The sequence below is a fragment of the Pseudoliparis swirei genome, chromosome 20, assembly GCF_029220125.1.
Source record: "Pseudoliparis swirei isolate HS2019 ecotype Mariana Trench chromosome 20, NWPU_hadal_v1, whole genome shotgun sequence".
Classification (NCBI taxonomy): Eukaryota; Metazoa; Chordata; class Actinopteri; order Perciformes; family Liparidae; genus Pseudoliparis; species Pseudoliparis swirei.
The window spans coordinates 11,750,441-11,770,873 of NC_079407.1; the positions used below are offsets into that span (position 1 = coordinate 11,750,441).

The window sequence follows — 20,433 nt, forward strand, 5'->3', positions numbered from 1 at the left end:
AGAATAGACTGGCGAGTTTCACATGAAACTTCTTTTTTCCTGGCCATTTTGAGAGTCTTATCGAACCCACAAATGTGATGCTCCAGATAATCAACTAGCTCAAAGGAAGGCCAGTTTTATAGCTTCTCTCATCAGCAAAACAGTTTTCAGCTGTGCTAACATAATTGCACAAGGGTTTTCAAGGGTTTTCTAATCATCCATTAGTCTTCTAAGGCGATTAGCAAACACAATGTACCATTAGAACACTGGAGTGATCGTTGATGGAAATGGGCCTCTATACACCTATGTAGATATTTAATTAAAAACAAGACGTTTCCACCTAGAATAGTCATTTACCACATTAACATTGTATAGAGTGTATTTCTGATTGATTTAATGTTATCTTCATTGAAAAAAACAATGCTTTTCTTTGAAAAATAAGGACATTTCTAAGTGATCCCAAACTTTTGAACGGTAGTGTAGCTGAAAATATAAAGATACTGTAAGCTTTTTAAAGTTGACGATTTTTTCCATAGGATTTAATGAATTTTAAAAAACATTAAAGTATTTAAAGATACAAAAATGTTAAACATTTTAAATATGAAAAGTCATTCCCCTCTACACCACTTGGTTTACACAGTTGGTTTAGAAGCCTGTATTTACTTTGATGGTCTGGTGTTACAAACACTAGAGCACATACACACATATGTTGTACGTTTAAAAATATATATTTATGGCCTTTCATCTAAAATAGTAGTCAGAGAAAAGTTTGAATCCTCTCAGCACCTTAAGCTGCGTTTACTCGTGTGAGTTTTAGCGGCTTATCTCCATGGCTTTACCCGCGTATCAGAATCAGAATCAGAATCAGAAACCGTTTATTGCCAGGAATGCAACATTAGACATGACAAACAACAATCAACGCGACAGCAACAGTGCAATGTGTGTATTAACTTAAGTATAAGATAAGATAAAGTGCTCGGACAAGAATGACTTCAACTTTGAACTCCTTAAAGTCTCTTTTCTTTTGACATCAGTACTAAATTCTCTAAGGTCCCATTTCACATCAACGTTGAATCCTCTCAACGCCTTATGCTGCGTTTACTTGCGTGAGTTTACTCGCTTGATCTTTTGTGGCTTTTCGCGGTTTCACGTGATTCGCTTACACACACAATCTGCCATTGACAGGGCGACGCATGCTGGCCTACACGACACTGTTAACTAGACACCTCGTACTTTTTAAGTGGAAACACGCTCTCCCGCCGAAACATAGCAGTTGGTTAAAAGAGATCCTAAATCATATAAAACTTTAAAAGATCAGATTTGGACTCAGAGATTCCAGTGAATCCTTTGAAGAGACCTGGAAGCCTTTTATTAACTATTTAAACAATGCTCCAATCCAACAGGAACTAGTTAACTAAAATAACTCTTCTTCTTCATCCCCCTCACTTTCCTCTTTCACACACAAACACACAAACACAGCCTTATGTTCGGCATCACGTGTTAGATGGAACAAAAGCTGACTTGACCTATGCAAAGTGAATAACAGCGAATAGGGTAAATAAATGATCTCCTAGACATCCTCATGAAACTTCCAGAGTATGAATATGCGAACTGAGGCATTATCTTATATCGATGGCCGAAAAGACAAAACTGCCTTTCCTTTGCAGAATGATATTTGTTAAGAATGCCCAATACATAATACAAAATTAAAAAGAAAAGAAAAACAGTGCAGATAGGAGTTTTTGCACTTTGGCCATCGATATGTGCTAATTTTCCTTTATTTCCAGAACAAAAAATCTGAACATTGGATAAAGCAAGGTTGAAAATTGTTGGTTCATTTTGTTAATTCATTGGACTCAACAGTTTTTACTCAGGGAAATATTTAAGATATCACTCCATACATTTTGAAAATACTGTCAAGAAATGTTAATAAAAAACATATTTCACCAAGAAAATGTATAAATCAGTTTATGACTGAACTAAAGCCCTCTATGACCGTTCTGTGTCCAACATTCGGTCCTCTTCTCTCATTCGTCCTGCTGCTTTGTAAAGAAATCTACATTTCGTCAGTCTGCTCAAGAGAAGGTGGGCGAACAGATGAATGGAGGGAGGGTCAGAGGAAGGGACAGACGTTAGGAGAGCTGAGTCGACGGAATCTAATCGGGTGTACTGGTATCAGAGATGGGAGGTTCTGGAGAGGTGGTGCTAAAGATAGAAATCCACGGTTCACTCCGTCACCCCGCCACCACCTCACGAGGTGCCCAGGTAGCTCATGTTTCATTGTGGGCTCATCACTGTCACCTTCACAGAATTCACAGAAGAAGAAGAAAAATCACACACATTCAAAACTATTGACCACAAAAAAAGATAAATGACTTCTGCAACATTGGGTGAATAATCTATAGAGTAACTCCCTCAGGCATCCAGCAGCCATACACTCTACATCCAATGCAGAGCATGATAATAAAGCATATTGGTGCAGTTATTCAAATATAAGTTCAAGCTTTTCGAAAAAATGTTTTACAATTATGTCATCTGCAGCACCGTCGTCCACCGTGAGCGACATCAGAGACCGGGTCAGGATGGGTGGACGATGGCACAAACACTGTTCACCCGGGAGGCCGCTGTTTGCATCCGCTGGGAAACTAAAACCTACTCTAAACCTATGCTATACACATAGAACACTGGTTTTTGGTTCACACAGCGTTGGGATTTAGCGATCTGTGGTTTAACGAAAACAAACAATAAGACCATTTTATTCTGGGTTGATTTCACCTTGAATCACTTACTAATTATTACTTTTTACATGCACTCAAACTCCCCGTCAAGTGTTTTAGTGACTCCACTCCACTCCATATAGGACCCATATGCGGTTCTGTTTCCTCCATAACATATTTGGTAAAGCTAATCACTGTGTACATACATCTACTGATGCCTAATCTGGACACATCTTCAGTGATGTTCCTGGAATCATTGGACGTTTCAGGTCTTTCAACATCATACGCCCTCCTCCAGGTGACCCAGCCGGGGCTGATCAGACCCCAGCTTGTGTCCAGATGGCTAGCTACCATGACTCCATGGCTCCCCTCTTTTGAGCCACAGCCATCTTGAGGCTCTCTCTGCCGCATCGGTGGTACTGCGGATGGCTCTCCTCTTTCTCTCACCCTCGATGCCTAAAGTACTGAAGGCTCTGGCCAAGGAACGGGCTGCAAATCCTCTGCATCCAACCTCCACAGGGAAACACCTTGCTCTCCAGCCAGCCTGCTGGCAGTCACTGACCAGTCCTGCGTACTTGGAGAGCTTCCTCTCAAAGGCTTCTTCCAAACGATCTTCCCACGGGACTGTCAGCTCCAGCAGCACTGCTTGCTTGGTGGACTCAGACACAAGGACAATGTCTGGTCGCAGGGAGGTGACTGCAATATGGCTGGGGAATTTCAGCTGATGTTCAAGGTCCACCAACAACTGCCAGTCTCTTGCAGACGTCAGGATGCCTGCAGATGATGTTCTTCTGGCAGCAGTTGGCTTGTCCCCAGCTCTGACAAAGGCGATGGTTTTCTTGGAGGGTCGGAACTGCTTTGCCCACGCCAGTCCTGCGCTGATAGCTTCAGCAATGGTCTTAAGGACTTGGTCATGTCTCCACCTGGACCGACCATCTCCAAGTGCCCTTGTACAGCAACTGAGGATGTGTTCCAGGGTTCCTCGCTTGGAACACAGTGGGCATGCTGGTGTCTCTGCTATGCCCCATATGTGCAGATTTGACGGGCTTGGAAGCACGTCATACACTGCCTGGATGAGGAATTTGATGCAGTGAGGCTCGGCTTTCCAAAGCTCAGCCCAGGTCACTTTCCTTTCAACCGCGTTCTCCCACCTCGTCCAAGCTCCCTGTTGCTTCATTCCCACTGCCTTGCAGGTTCTTGTCTCCTCCACTGCTGCTCTCATCTCCTCCTGAACAAGTCGTCACCCTTCCTTCCCCCTGGTGTTCATTTGGGGAGTTGGAAAGGATCCTAGCCCTGCTCGACCTCGTGTGACCACCCCCACCAGGCTCCTGTGATGCAGCCTTGCATCTGCCTCTTTAACTGCTTCCTCTGCCCTCCATTTCCTGCCAGTCCTCACTTGGATCCCTGCTTTAGCCACCTTCGGATCGCTTGAGTCCCTGGCTCTAGTTACCTTGAATTCCTCCTCCAAGGATTTGAAAGGCAGTTGCAGTTTGTTGGTGTTCCCGTAGAGTGCAATACTGCTCAGGCTCCTTGGTAATCCAAGCCATCTCCATAGGTGTTTGCTGATTTTCCTCTCCAAGGTCTCAACTGTTGAGATCGGGGCCGCGTAGACAAGGAGGGGCCACAGGATCCTGGGAAGAATGCCATGTTGGTAGACCCAGGCTTTAAACTTCCCAGGTAGGCCTGACTTGTCCACGGATCTCAGCCAGCCATCCAACTCAGTGCAGGTCGACTGGATAGATGGTGTGTCTCTCAGAGAGCAGTCAAACACCTTGCCCAAGCTCTTGACTGGCTTCTCTGTGATAGTTGGAATGGCTGTGCCTGTGATGTTAAAACGGAACTTGTCCTCCACCTTCCCTTTCCTCAGCACCATTGACCTGGATTTGGCGGGTTTGAAACGCATCCGGGCCCACTCCACCAGCTTCTCAAGTCCCTTCAGAATCCACCGGCAGCCTGGGACTGATTCTGTCATGACTGTGAGGTCATCATGAATGCCCTGATGGGTGGTTGCCGTTGTCCGGAATTCGTGCGGGGCCCTCTGCACTCTGGCTCAGCAGACTTAGTGAGCATGTTCATGGCTAGGGAGAACAATGTCACAGAGATAGTACACCCTGTGATGATACCGATCTCCACCTTGTGCCAACTGGATGTTATTGCTCCTGAAGAGACCCTCATCCTGAAATTGCTGTAATAATCAGCGATGAGGTCTCTACACCTGCTGGGTACATGATGTTTTCTCAAGGTGAGCTGAACCAGCTTGTGTGGAATGGAACCGAATGCATTTGCCAGGTCAAGCCACAACACTGACAGGTTGCCCTTGTTCTCTCTGGCCTCCCGAATGAGCTGTGTCACCACACCAGTATGCTCCAGACATCCTGACATTCCTGGAATGCCGCCTTTCTGGACAGATGTATCGATGTAGGTGTTCTTTGCCAGGTAGGTACACAGCCGTTTGGAAACAGCACTGAAGAAAACCTTTGCCTCAACACACAGCAGGGAGATGATGCGGAACTGGTCTAGCTGAGTGGAGTTTTCCTCCTTCGGGATCCATACCCCTTCAGCCACTCTCCATTATTCAGGGATCCTCCCTCTTCTCCAGAAGACTCGCAGGATTTTCCACAGACGCAGCAGGAGTTTGGGACAGTTCTTATACACTTTGTATGAAGTGCCACTCGGTCCTGGTGCAGAGCTTGCCCTTGCTTTGCGGACAACCTCCCTGACTTCCTTTAGCTGCAGCTCCGACATGTCAAACTGCACTTCTGGTTCAGGGGGTTCTATGAGGTTGTTACACTTTCCCAACTCCTGCTCTCTTGCGGGGTCGCTGTACGTCTGCTTCAGATGTTGGTCTATGTCTTCCTGCGAGGAGGCCAGTTTGCCACTGCGCTTCTGCCCCAGCAAATCCTTAGTGAACTTGAAGGGGTTAGCGATGAAAGCAGCACGTTTACGTGTCCTCTCGCGCCGCCGCCTCCGATGCCACTCAGCCCGGCGGAGAACTCAGATGTTTTTCCGAAGGATGCACATTAGCTGGGCCAGGCCAATGCGTTCCTCTTGTCCAGCCGCCTTGTACTGGGATTTCAGCGCTTTCATCTCCTGCCTGATGTTGTGAATCCTAACAGCTCTTTGATTCTTAGAGTAAGATGTTCCGGAGCTTTTCTTCTCCTCCTCGCCAAACCGTTCAGCTGCGATGCTGACAATAATTGTAGTCATAGCTCGTAGCTTCCTGTCTGCCTCTCCTTTCGCCATTGCCTCCAGAATTTGGTCGACATCGTCATCGAACTGCTTCCAGAGTGAGGTCATGCTAGCTGCAGGCCATTTGATCCGCCTCCGGTCAGACTTGATGCTCAAGGGAATAGTTTGCAACACTTGGAGGTTCTGGGCACTGTGGGGTGACTCCGGGCCTGGCCCCTCCTGCGTCTCACCAGGTGTAACACCTGTGCGTTGTGTTGCATCTGCTCCCAACGGGCACTTCATCCTCGCTCGGTGGATCTTTAAGCCATGGATGTTCTTGCAGATTTTACCGCATGTACACTGCTTGCTCATAGTCGTTTGTCCGTTGCCTGAGTCTGTTACCGTTGTGTCCATCCGACTGGGGTGCTCATCCTCCCCCCCCTCTCGGGCACCCCTGGGGGTATTTTTCCATTAAGTTCATCGTAGCTTGGTTGGGTTCCTCCTCTCAGAGGATGCAGATTGGGTTGCTGACCCGTTCTGCCCCGGTTGCCGTCTCTCCGGGCTGTCGCTGACTCTCCAGTAGTCACCACACTCTTCATGGTTGTCATCCAGTCTTTCCTGGCTGTCACTCAGGGTATTCACTGTGTACATACATCTACTGATGCCTAATCTGGACACATCTTCAGTGATGTTCCTGGAATCATTGGACGTTTCGGGTCTTTCAACATCATACGCCCTCCTCCAGGTGACCCAGCCGGGGCTGATCAGACCCCAGCATATTACGTGACAGAATTTGTCGCAGATGAAGTTGGGATGAAACAAAGCAAGCAGGAAAACATTTCCTTCACCTTGGACTCTTTCAGTGTTGTCTCCAAGCGAGCACAAAGCCTCACACCTCATTGGCCAAAACCCCGTCACTCCCTCTCCTTCCAGTTCAGCACTTTTCACCGTGTGGCAGACTGAGCATGCACACGGTGACAGGGTCCCCTTACAAATGCCTGGGTCTATTTGTGGTGCTCCTTAAACAGTTAACATGATTTCTTTCTAGCTCAGGACTGTCTGAACGAGTTAGTCCTGGACGTGAGGAATCCAGGGACGCTGCTGCTTCCGGAGATTCTTTCATCAAAGAATCACTTCCCTTTGCGTTATGTCTTTAGATGTGGGGTTAAGGCATGATCAGTTTAAGATTAAAACATAAAGGTCAAGCCTTTGACATGCAGTGTCTTGATAAACACGGACAAAAACACGACTATAACTCAGGAAAATGCCCACACCTTCAGTAATGTCTTGTTTCATGCGTCTCTTCCCACTCAGCGCATGGGCAACAAAGACAAGTTGCTGCGCTATAAGATGTTGTATAATTTCGATGGGATCATCCCAAATGTGCTTCAGTGGAAGCCGACAGCGGTTCGACTGCCAGCTGTTCGACTGCGAGCTGTTCCTGGCACCACCCATGTGCGAATTTGTGAATGCATGTAACCTCAACCACTCCCTAAGGACTTTGCTGTGAATAGCAATCTGCCAACAGGCTGCACTCCAGCTCAAACAAGATTGATATATATATATCAAGCTTCCCAAAAAATGTGTCCTATGCAATACAAATATGTGTTTCTCAACAAAGATGATTCCAGATTTTCAGTTTGAAGCATATTTTGATGATTATCCGGATAAAATGGTGACTCAATTATTTTTGGCCGGAGAACTCGCGTCATTAAATCTTCATATCATCCCGTGCTTTGTGTTGGTGCATGAACACATTTGTGAATGTACACACACACAAACTTCACCAATCCTACGATATCGTATGCGCCTGCAACTCAGGTGTGTGCAAACCATTTCCTCCCTCAGACCTGCTGCCTTATATGGACCAGAACTACATTTTAAACATTTCCTCACACACATCACATAACAAACACTAAAGATGGACTCAGTTCAATATTGTGTCATTTTGCGTGCTCTATAAGCTCATACAAGTATTTATCTGATGGTTTGTGTGTGCGCAGCCTGCTCATGAGATTCAGAGGGAATCATTATAAATGATTGAGTGGTCGGTGTTACATGACTGTCCTTGGTGCCTGTTTCCCCGGGGCAGCTGCATGGTTCAGGGGTGGGGGTGCGTGTGAGTGCGTGTGGGTGTGTGGGTGTGTGTGGGTGTGTGTGTGTGGGGGGGGGTTGAAGGATACAATGTCAGTCTAAACTGGGATACTGGCTCTGTGCCACAGTGGCAAACGAACTACAGGACTGACTGGTCTGATTGGGAAGAAGACAACACACAAAGCACATCTCACACTCCAGTCAGCGTGACCTTTGAGTTTTATTTCATTGATGGGGGTTTGTGGTACAGGATGTATTGAAGGATGAACCTGTTTATTGCCATTAGTCAAATAGACTTAAGACACGCTTTTAGGGTGCCACGAGTCTATAGTGCTCAGCTGCTGCTCTGTTGCTAACCTATATTATTTACCTTACATATTTTGTATTCGCATATGTTTGGTTGCATGTATTATATTTACATCGAGAAAGACTATATGTGAAACAGACTCTCTCTATCCTTACACTCCTGAAAACAACAGTCCTCAGAACATTTTGCAGTTTAAAAAGCTGGAAGTATAAATACAACCACCAATGTGCTGCATTCCTAGATTTACATTATGTGTTCAAATGAAACACTGACATCTATTCTTTTGGCAAGTTAATCACACATCTCACATCTGGGTATCTGGAGTGCTTATACAAAAACCATCAGCCCCACCATCGGGGGGGGGGGTCTTAAAGAGACAAACCGAGAGTTAAGAGAGGTTTATTCAGAGGGACATTATGAGAAAAACAGTAAAGCACGTAAACATGTTTCAGTGGAAACCCAGAATGCTAATTATGAATCTGATGAGCATCGTATGTCAGCTTTAAGTAAAGTCGAAGGATATCCATCATTCCACTTTGAATAGGTACATTTTTAGGTTTATAAACTGGAATATTAATTTGGTATATATAATTAATGATTATCGGATTTAGCATTACATGCAAATCCCAGATTTTTAACAGATTGGTTGTAGATAGAGTACCAACAGGCCCAGAACAGAGCCATGTGGTGCACCAAAACAAAGCATTGAGCATTGAGCATTGAAATGAGCATTAATAAGCAGGTACCCAAATACACCTTCTTATTTTAGCCTTGTGTGTTTTGGGGAAGCTCGATATTTTTATTTGTTTTCAAGCTCTGTCTCAAGCCTACACCCTCTTTATCTGCACACACAGCTACAAATACAAGCCTGTATTTGCTTTCTCCACCCAAATGTCCCAGAAGGTGCTTCTTTCATGTTCCTGCTGAAGAATATGGTGATTTGAATGCTTAATATCACAACTCCTACCATAAAATAGTGTCTCAACTCACAATAATGTTGAAAGCACAACAACATCAAAATTACACACAACAAAACAAGATCTGAAACCATAGAGGTCGTTCTTTGGCCTGTATTCACTATTTTTCTTTTATTAGTTTTCTTAACAAGGCACTATCTTTACCGTGTAGTTTGAGTTTTTCTTGAAGGACATTGTTTTCATTCAGTTTCAATTCACTTTTTTACTTTTTAGTTTGCTATCTTCAGCCTGCTGACCTAGTTCTCTGTTGTTTGGGGGAAACCTGCATCTTAAATGTCTCTCAGCGCAACCCATTAATGTCTACTTTGTCACATGATGAACTTGTGATTTAATATCTGTCCGTGGATAGATTACTGAGGTCTATCACATTACCAGTGGGGGGCGGGTGATGCTGCTGGACTCGAGGTTTCACAATTAGAGCGAGATCCGACTCAGAGTTTAACCTTCTGAGCTCAGACTTAACTAATAGCCTTTTGCATGGGTGATATTAAACTAAACACGTCGGATATTTAATATGATATATGAAAATGAAACTTCTGAAGAAAGCACAAGGCATAAAACACACAGGAATTTCTGTTTTCCCTCCTCTGATTGGCCAAATACATGTCGCCATGCATCACTACATGACCACACGGGGAGCAGTAACGTATGGCTTGAAGTCACACATGGAGACACCTCCACTTAGCATATTGATATGAGTGGGAGGGGCAACAATGGAATACTATCTGTAATTCTGAATATTACGATGATGTAATCAAAGACAAAGGCGTTATTTTAACTCCTAAATTGGATGACAGACATCACCGGAGAAACTGCTTTTCTTTAACTGACCAGCACGTGAAAAATATCAATGTGCACACTTAAAATCATATTCACACTACAGCCAAGATGATACATTAATATCTTGAAAACACTATGTTTAAAATGCTTTTCACCGTTAAGTTATTTTTTTCTCCATTTAATGTAATTGTATTATTCAAAAAATAGTGGAAATGTGAATTACTTAGATAATATTATAAATCTACAGTTATTCTCGTCTTAAATCCCTTAGCTAAAACATTGGCTCGTGAATAAAATTGCATCACCTGTGCAATAATGGCTGCACATGCATTTAATATAGAAACATATGAGGGCGCATGTGCTCTTGTTCACGGCTGTCTACCACTGATCCTTCCTGCATCTCCCAGCAGCTACGAGCATAAAGGTGAAAGGTTGGACCGAGAGGCTGCAGCTGTTTCTCGTCTCTCGTCTCTCGTCTCGAATGTTGTGTGATGTTGGTTCTTGCCTTTTAGAAACTCACCCGGGCACAGAAGACCCACGCAGCCAATCAAACGAGGGGACCCCGAGTCCAGTCAGCCAATAGGGAGAGAGGTCTAGGTATAAATACCTAAACCCATCATCTGGCAGAGTTGGGCAACCCTTACATTCGGTGGACAGGATCTGATCCCGGGATTTTTTTACATCTTTCTTTTCTCCTAAGCAGGTAAATAAAATAAAAAGAAGAAAAAAAGTAAATCAATGCTTATTCAGGCCCTTTTCTATAAATCCCAAAGGGAAAAATTATGGGGATTTATCTATGTCCGCATGGACAGACACCTCACCCTGAGCCCAAATACTAAATCGCTCTGAGAGGGAAGCTCTTTGAATCAAATCTCTGTCACACAGATTGCTTAATTCATGAACACTGGAGCCATGAAACATTGTTTAATCTCCATGCATTTTTCTTTGTGTGATTGGAATGGAAACTACTAAAATCTTGTCTGATCGATCATTATTCTCTTGTTGCACATTGCAGTGAAACCTCTGTCATTGGAAATGGGTCGCACTGCTATGCAGCGAGGTGGCACTGAAATAGTTGTGACTGTCAGCTGTTGCTGACGCCATGGCGTAGGGCAGGCATGAAATGCCTCTCTGAATAGTTTAGGGTGCTTGATTTAGTCATGGGAGGAGTTGTGGGGCCCTCTGTGAGTCAAGCAACACTTTGACCTTTCAGTGCATCAGGGGTCATTAATCAACAGCAAGCCTTCTGGCTTCTATTAGATAGCAAATGATGCCCAGAAGTTTATTAACACGTTTATCCTGACTGACTCTTTTTTTTCTCAAAGTAAATAAGTCGTTTAATTATATTGTTTTTGGTCTTAATGTTAAATGGTTTATTGCTTCTGGTACCAAAGTTATTTTTCTGCTACCTATGTATTGTAGCATTGCTCCAACCACTAAATTTTAATTAATCTGAGGCTGAATGGGGTGAGAGAGAAGGAGAAGATAAAACCATTCATCCTAATGTTACATGGGAGGGGTGCAGGACAAGAGGGGGCACAGCCACACTATTAATAATCTTTTGCTGGGAGGGGTGGCAAGAGGGGGGACAGGTGGTGAGGCAGGATAGCTGGTAAAGACAGCAGCTGAGAGAGAGAGAGAGAGAGAGAGAAAAAGAGAGAAAAGAGAGAGAGAGAGAGAAAAAGAAAACAGAATGAGACGTTGTCTCCTCTTAACCAGAAAACTCATTGACAAAGCACTTGAAAAACTTGGAGAGTTACCAGAGACGACATATGGTATCACTGTGGATCCCTGTGTTTGTGTCTCAGGCTGCTTTGTTACATCACTGCTAGAAAGAAAAAACATCTTGACAAAAACATCTTGTTAACATTTATTTTAAACTCTTCAGGCTGCTTCTCTAATGTCCTTCTGATTTGACACATTAAGGAAAAGTACCTGATTAGATCCAAGTCTGTAAAACAACTTCAAACCCTCGTCTCGTCTACTTCAGTCGCACCAAATGAGTCTTCATTCTAAACAATAACACCTCCTCCTCCCATCTCTTTCCAGGTGGAGTAAGAATTGCAGCCATGGCGAAGAACTGTCATAACGACTACAAAATGAAGTTCTCTGGGGACGAGGAGTTCCCAGATCTGTCCCTGCACAACAACCACATGGCCAAGGTATGAAGTCCTACTCATTTTAATAATCATTTTCTATCCATGGCCACCCAAAACACACATACTGCACCAGTGGCATAGCTATAGACAGTCCATGCAGTGCACATAGAGATTACAAGACCCCAATAACTGCAGATTGCCATGTAGGAAATGGGCCTATGTCCAAAGAATATGTCACACATTATTAACAGTGTGCTTGCTATATATTCCCTTTTATTTTTGGGGGTAAGTTGATCAGTAGCAATCTATAACAACATGATATGTTTATTCTACATAAACTGTGAAATATCTTATTTTCCTTGGTATTTTTGTACATACAGATTTGTAAAGATGTTTGCTGGTAAAACGTAACCAATGACAACTCTCTGTGTGATCATGTGATCAAGCTTAAGATCTACTGCAGCAAGGTGCGAAAACTGCCAAGACTGACAAGCTGAGCAAAACTCTTCAAATCAGAGTACTTTGGCTTTTCATAGAAACAGTTGGCAGCCTCTGGCGGGTGTGCTTCATAACTAGTACCCAGTGTGCACTGGGGCACTTCATAATGCCGTTCACTAGGGCCACGCACAAGTAACTTACGCCACTGTCCTGCACAGGCACAACTATGTGCAGCATTGCATTGTTTAAAAAATGTTTAGGAAGGCATGAAGTTACTGAACAATATGAATGTTTGTATTAGAACCAGCTGGTTCTCTGAGTGCTAAGATACTAAAAGGAACTCATATAATCACTGACCTGGGTGTCATCTGTTGTAGGTGCTGAACAAGGACATCTACAACAAGCTGAGGGGAAAGTCCACCCCCAGCGGCTTCACCGTGGATGACGTCATCCAGACTGGTGTTGACAACCCTGGTAAGGAGCAACTCATTAGCAGAGACACACACACACACATCGGCAAAGATCGGGTTTGAGGAGACATAAGGGAACTAAAGCGAGCACTATATGTAGCCACATATGATAAATGATTATATAATGACTATGGATTGCTGCTAAACCCGACACCTGGTGGTTCAGGCACAAGGTGACCTACCGGTACCCCTCCATACATAATCTTCAAATTTGAACTAGCAATGTTACCAACTTCCTCAACTCCGACCCCCTTGTCCCAAAGGTCACCCCTTCATCATGACCGTGGGTTGCGTTGCTGGTGATGAGGAGACCTATGAGGTCTTCAAGGATCTGCTGGACCCCATCATCTCCAACCGTCATGGCGGGTACAAGCCCACCGACAAGCACCAGACCGACCTGAACTTCGAGAACCTGAAGGTGAGCGGTGGAGACCTGCAGGACGGTATTGTTATAGATATAGATATAGCACAGCTGTAAGAAGGAAGATAAGCTTCCACAACCAATCAATGGCCATTCATTTATCAATTGTAAGTAAGTAAGCAAACTTCAGTCAACCATGTATCCACTCCCAAACGTTGATACAACTCAGTCCAACTCCTCATATGTGAAGCATAAGCAACTCTTTAAATAAGACATTAAAAGCGATACCACAATAATATCACAATAATGTGTCCGTTTTGTTCTCCTGCCTTCTTCCCTCAGGGAGGTGACGATCTGGACCCCAACTACGTTCTGTCCAGCCGCGTTCGTACCGGACGCAGCATCAAGGGATTCACCCTGCCCCCCCACAACAGCCGTGGAGAGCGCAGAGGGATCGAGAAACTGTCCATCGAGGGTGAGTGTCCACCTGATGACATAAATGCCAATCTATGAGTCCAACACAACGCTTGTAGAAAGCAGGGTCCACTCATCAGGGACTAACTGTCCCCCTCCCTTGGTGTTTCCCCTGAAGCCCTGGCCAGTCTGGAGGGTGAGTTCAAGGGAAAGTACTTCCCCCTGAGCGGCATGACCGACGCTGAGCAGGATCTGCTGATCAATGATCACTTCCTTTTCGACAAGCCCGTGTCTACCCTGCTGACCTGCGCCGGAATGGCCCGTGACTGGCCCGACGGCAGAGGCATCTGGTGAGCGGCACACAGAATGGAAATGAAATGTGAAAATGGATACAGATATCAGACTTCATGGGTATTCCATCAGTTTAGAAAGCAAACGGATGATCAGATATGTGCTGTGATCAGCTGTTAGAGCAGATTCTATGTGCCCATATAAACACGTCAATACACACTTGCTAAACAAACAACCACCCTCTGAGCTTAAGTCTCCCATCTTCCTCAGCCAACCTTCAGAACTTTCACCATCTGTCTCTTTCTCCAGCAGCCCGAATATGAAAATCAAACATCTGTTAAAGTGTGTCATGAATACCAAAGCACAGCTGCAGCATGCACTGCCCTTACAGTGGCTTGACATTCCACAAATTAAATCCACAGCTCAGCCAATTCACATCATGGAGGTCAGCAGTTTACTTTCACAACACACGTTGAGAAACAGTTCTACCAAACCGAACTCATGCACCGCTGTTCGGACTCTATCAAAGGATTGGCTCACAAACATTTTGCCCCGAATGCAAATCAAGTGATACTGACCTGGATATTCTTCTTGCAGGCACAACGACAACAAGACCTTCCTGGTCTGGGTGAACGAGGAGGATCATCTGCGCGTGATCTCCATGCAGCTGGGAGGCAACATGAAGGAGGTCTTCAGACGCTTCTGCGTTGGCCTGCAGAAGGTAAAACACCAACATTAAAGAAATGCAGTTGTGTCGAGCCATTCTGCACAATTCAACGAGGTTAAAGCCATGTCACCTCCTTTGAGCTAAATACATTCCTATGGATACTTTCTCTGTGCTGTAATGACATACACGGGGGAATTATTCAACTTTTTAAATATAATTTCCATTTCTGTAATACAACTTAAGGATGTTTAATTGATGTATACTATTAACAGATAGCTCTGATTTGTGTTTGGTTATATCCGTCTGCCAAGATTCGACAAAGGAAAGAATATATATTTAAGTATTTTACCCATCATGCATGATTGATTTCACTTTCCTTACCACTGGTCAGATTGAGGACATCTTCAAGAAGCACAACCACGGCTTCATGTGGAACGAGCATCTGGGCTACATCCTGACCTGCCCCTCCAACCTGGGAACCGGCCTGCGCGGCGGAGTGCACGTCAAGCTGCCCAAGCTCAGCACACATGCCAAGTTTGAGGAGATCCTCACCAGGCTGCGTCTGCAGAAGCGTGGCACAGGTACAAAAGAACAATGAAGTCTTCGAGCTAGCCAGAGGTCAGCATGTTCAGAGGCGCCCCAAGAGCTGCCGCTTCAAACATGACACAGCTGGATGGGGCGAGGTGAAGAATTAAGGGAAGCGTTTGCATTTATTAGAAAATATTAGGAAATATAAATACACAGATTAAGATATTAAAAAAAACATTTTGTATCCACTTTAACTCCTTCAGGTCAACATGCAAAGGCTGCCACCATTTTGTTTTAGGATTGACAATACTCCTTAAAAGGGAGTGTGCTACACTTCTGGAGGTCTAAAGTAGCCTGGACAAACCAAACTGTGGCTCTGGACAGGGCCTTTCACACTCTCATGTTAACCGTGTAGTTCATCTACACACTGTAACTTTTATAGGCATTTTAAAATGTATTATTTGTACCATTTGCTACATTTGTTTTGGTTAGTAGCATTAATAATGTCCCGCCCTCTTACTTCAAGGCTCATTTACTCCATCATATCCAGAAGAAGTATTCAGGAAGTACTTGACTTGAGTTATTTGTCTGCAGAGTCTCACTGTGACAATTGGATGAACCATAATGGAGGATTTGTGTTGGACATACATTTATTTAATTGAATTCTTGCTCAGCTTGAGTTAGTAAGGTGGCACTCTTCAGCCGACTCCACCCATGTAGCTTCTATCGTCTCAGTCTAAGGGTGGGGGAGTGCTTGCGGTAGAACGAGAACTCATTTTCCTCCCATTCTTTCCCCTCTAGGTGGTGTGGACACAGCCTCCGTGGGCGGCGTGTTCGACATCTCCAACGCTGACCGTCTGGGCTCCTCCGAGGTGGCTCAGGTCCAGCTGGTGGTTGACGGTGTCAAGCTGATGGTTGAGATGGAGAAGAAGCTCGAGAAGGGAGAGTCCATCGATGGCATGATCCCCGCCCAGAAGTAAAGTGGACAAGCAATGACTGGATGACTGTCTGCGTTTTTTTTTTTTTACATGATAAAAAATAATCAGGTAGCCTCGTTGTAAAGTTATTTTGAGCTACTTTCTACTTACTTCTTTCCGTCAAGAAGACACTCCACTTTTCTCTCTGCTTCTTCCTTTCCTGCTGTATCTTGGGTTCCAATTTCCTGTCACTGTAATCACATCTCTCCCCATTTTCTCTGCAACATCCTGGGATCAATCCATGCATAATCTGTAATGGCTATGCACTGAAATAAAATGTTTTTTTTGGTTGGAAAATTCACCTGGACAATTAAATCATGCCCCATGTAACAATCAAACCTTTCATGTTGTCTTTATGGGAAACACGCAGATCTTTTGCAACCACTCATAACAGATTGAGAGATATGTGATACTGATGCAGTAAACAAAATCCATCAATCAATAGGTCCCGTCTAAACCTCACAAAGATAGATGTACAAGGACACAAACAGACACAAGACATAAAAAGCCAGAACTGAGAAAACAAAATATGAAAGAGGTTGAAAGTCTTTATTTTTGTGTCGCACATCATTTCCTAGGAGACATGCAGGATTGCAGGTCGATCATTTCCGTAATTGCAGCCCATAAATTACGTTTTCTTGATAACAGCGATGGCTTCAAACACTATACAACAGAACTCTAGCCTTAAAGCACGGCCCTAACTGCATCTACAGAACAGGTTCAAAGTCAGGCTCAGTTGTACACAAAAATAAAATTATAAAATTTAAAAAGCCCTAAATCAAAGCTTCACATTTTCAGATGGTGGTACCTGCTGCAGCGGAAATCTCCCATTTAACAACACATTCCTGTAGACTAGATTAACAATCTGCTGTATCGTGAAACATTTCCTTTTACGTATCAATGTTTTGTTAGATGCTGCAAGTTCAAGTAATAAATGCTTGACTTTATAGAGGTACAATACAAGTACAACCACCATCAGATTCGGTCGTCGTCAGTGTGAATATACGATCAACTCGGCACTCTGTGTGCATTTGTTTTGTTGAATCTTGGCAGCTTTGTTGCATAAGGAACAGCAAAGTGTTTCTCTAAAAGAACATTTCACAAAAGGTCAATTAATGTCTCGTCTTGAACCACTGCCTCATCACGTCGCAGGCGTCGAGTGCTTTAGTCGCTTCACGAGGCAGGCATCTGATCAGATAACAGTCGTACACCTCCTACAGTGATACTGGAATCTGATTGGTCAACAGTCAAACACGTCTCAGCAGTGCTGCAGCCTGGTTAGTCGACTGAGGGAAATGTTTACAGTTTAAGTATCAAAAGTGTTGCTGTGGTTAAGAACTCAAAATTAAATATATTTGATGAAAGAAAACTGTTAAAAATGACGACGTGTCAATATTATGAATCTTTGGACCCTGGATTCCTTGTAATTACTGCAAGGAACCGGGCCACACACAGACCCATATGCTGCTGCCTATAACTGGCAGCCACAGCTGGAGGGGAAGAACTCCACTGCAGGACCAGGAGCACAGCGCCCCCCCCCCCCTGGGAGCCAGCACGGCGCGGCGCTCACCACTTACGTTCACAAGGGCCGCCAGAAAGGTCACAGAATCAAAGTTCCTTGTCGTAACTTTAATATAATTGGGACCCCTGAAGCCATCGGCCCCCTGAGGCAAGTGAAGGATGCTAAGAGGCACGCGTACGCTAAGAGTAGAAGGGCATTCAGAACGTCAATTATTCACTTCAGGGGGCTTCAAATGTGTGAGACAGGTTTTTTTATAACAATTTACAAAAGAAAAATACAGATCAATTAAAAACTCTGCCAGTACAGTAAAATAGATTCCTGGCTAAAAAGGAGAAGGAAAAAAAAAAGTGCTCAAAAAAATGTTAAGAATATATCAGCAATATAAAAAAAGTATTCAAACAAGGCGCCCTATTGCGTCTTTGCTTATTCAAGTCTAGATTATTGGCTTTGAGGCTGTATTGCACTACATTTGAGGCGAAGCGATGGCATTCTGACAGACTGGGAGAGTTAAGTGCTACCAGTAAAAGCCCCGTCTCCTCCAGGTACTCTAAACCAGTGTAACCATGAGCTACAGTCATTATGTGTGTGGGGAATTTTTTTTTTTTTTAAGAGATCAAATTATAAACCAAGGTAAATTATTCTTATTAAAATATACACATCCTTCCTTTACTGGGGTTCCAACCTGTGGGAGCTTGTGCTGGGCTCCATGTTGGATGGGGTTTCTGAGCCATGTGTGCAGCATGGCAGGACAAGGCTGCGAAGATTTGTTTAGTTTTTTATCATCACGTGTTCAATTTCCATCACATCAGATAAAAACTGGAACGAGTCAAAATAAGTCATTCTACTGTATTTGACCAGTAATCAGTCCAAAGGTTTGTCGAGCTTTTTGAGATATCAAGAAGATGTTTTAAAACTATTTGCGTCACATATTTTGATCTCATTTGTTACACTCAATGAGAGCATACAATATGCGCTCATTTTGCCATTGGTAAAACATGTACCGGTAGTTTTGTTAAATGTTAAACCTAAATGTTGATTATATTTAATTGAAATATTAGTTAAAACCGCTCCTATTGGTCTCAGAATAAGGCATTCTGAATGGCTGACAAAACCTCATTTTCAATCTAAATAGACGAAATCTTTTATTTTGTCTGTGTAAATCCACCTTCAAATCCGAAAATCATGGCATGCTATTGCGTTATGAAAACACAACTCACGGGTTCCTGTTGGGGATCCAGTTTTTTCATAGAAATAAATTCTACTTTGCACTTTAAACCAACAAAATCTTATGTCATTTCGGAAAAACTTTGAGGACTTTTTCTCTTTTAATGAAAAGGTAGCATGGGACAAAAATTGCGGCGAAGAAGAGTTCAAATGACCAGGTGATCAAGTACAACATGTCAGCCGGTTCCTGCATTATTAGACAGCTTTGCTCACCTGCCAGCTTTCAACACCCAGCAGATAATTCCGTATGAGAGCCGGTAGAGAGGCAGCACTTTACCAGAAATGGTACAAACAAACCAATTCCCAGCTGAGAAGTAAATGGGCAATTATCAATGGATGGGCTGGGATGCTCGTCACAGATGTCTGTCACAAGTCTCTGCATGTCTCCCTCTAGAGGCCGGAGGTCAGACTGCGACCTCACTTCCAAAATATGTGACATCTGCTTCAGAGGATGACAGATGTCATTCTCTGACCCATTTGTAAAAGCATCAGAGAGAAAAATAAACTCCATACACAAAACAAAAACAAAAGAACATTAAAACATTTCTTTAAATAGCAGCTCTTTAAAAGGAATGATGACAACACATATGATACAATAGGAATAACAATGACAACAACAACAAATTATCGATCTCCATCGCTCAGCAACACCATCCTTATCATCAAACATGAAATTGTGAACACAATTAAAATAAACAACCTGACTCCATGGGCTCTCATAGTATGGAGGTGGCGGTGCATTTCAAGCAGGGGTCATAGGTCACTGACAGCTCCAAGGTCAAGGGGTCATCAGCAAGTCTGCCAACGGCAGTCCATCCGTGTCTGTGCATCCGTTTGTTCTGGCTGTGATTGTTGGCATCAGAAGAGGAGGGTCTTTGGCGGGGGCAAGGCATCGCTGGCCGCATCAGAAGGAGGTGGAGCCCTGGGGGAGGAAGAGAAATGGGAGGAGGCACTGTTGTCTTCCTCATTGTTCCTCCACCTCCTCCTCATTCATCATTCTGTCCTGTGGGTGATCAATCTGCCACACCTCCCGTTTCCCCTCAGAGCTCCAGCTCCTTGGACACTTTGGTGGCGATGTCTCTAAAGGCCAGCGGCGCCCCCCACAGGCGCTTGAATCTCACACCGCTGCTCTGGCCCAGCCCGCTGGGCAGCTGGCAGACCTCGGCCTCGAAGGCCACGCGGGCGCCGGCCGCTCCGTGGGTGCAGGACAGGAGGAACGGCCCGGCAAGGTGGACCTGGCAGCCGCAGCCCTGCGCCGCCTCGCGCAGCGCCAGCACCACCTCGGCCGGGTCTCGTGGGCTCCTCACCCTCACATCCCAGCCGCATCGGGGGGTCCGGGGCTCGGCCGCTTTCTGATGCCCAGATAGATGGCGACTGGAAGGTGGAGGAAGAGAAGGGGTGATGCAAATAGAGGGGGGGG

At 44.4% G+C, this 20,433-nt stretch overlaps 2 protein-coding genes and 1 pseudogene across 7 annotated transcripts in view; 1 reads left to right on the forward strand and 2 right to left on the reverse strand.

Moving 5' to 3' along the window:
• Positions 1-3,039: 3,039 nt before the first annotated feature.
• Positions 3,040-6,181, reverse strand: LOC130210757 (uncharacterized; annotated as a pseudogene).
• A 4,435-nt stretch (positions 6,182-10,616) lies between these two features.
• ckmb (creatine kinase, muscle b) lies at positions 10,617-16,605 on the forward strand. Its single transcript, XM_056441669.1, has 9 exons — positions 10,617-10,725; positions 12,072-12,184; positions 12,937-13,033; positions 13,293-13,447; positions 13,733-13,865; positions 13,983-14,154; positions 14,693-14,816; positions 15,154-15,343; positions 16,092-16,605. The coding sequence occupies exons 2-9, from the start codon at positions 12,092-12,094 to the stop codon at positions 16,268-16,270; spliced, it is 1,143 nt and encodes a 380-aa protein (XP_056297644.1). The 5' UTR covers positions 10,617-10,725; positions 12,072-12,091; the 3' UTR covers positions 16,271-16,605.
• Positions 16,606-16,802: 197 nt separating this feature from the next.
• The window catches only part of mark4b (MAP/microtubule affinity-regulating kinase 4b), a 55,452-nt gene continuing 51,821 nt past the window's right edge, over positions 16,803-20,433 (reverse strand). For 4 of the 6 annotated variants that reach the window (XM_056440488.1, XM_056440485.1, XM_056440489.1 and 1 more), the window contains one exon: positions 16,803-20,387. In XM_056440488.1, coding sequence (XP_056296463.1) covers positions 20,054-20,387 — 334 coding nt within the window. In that variant the 3' untranslated portion in view covers positions 16,803-20,053. The remainder of the gene's footprint in view (positions 20,388-20,433) is intronic. The other 2 variants (XM_056440491.1, XM_056440492.1) reach the window with 2 other exon arrangements.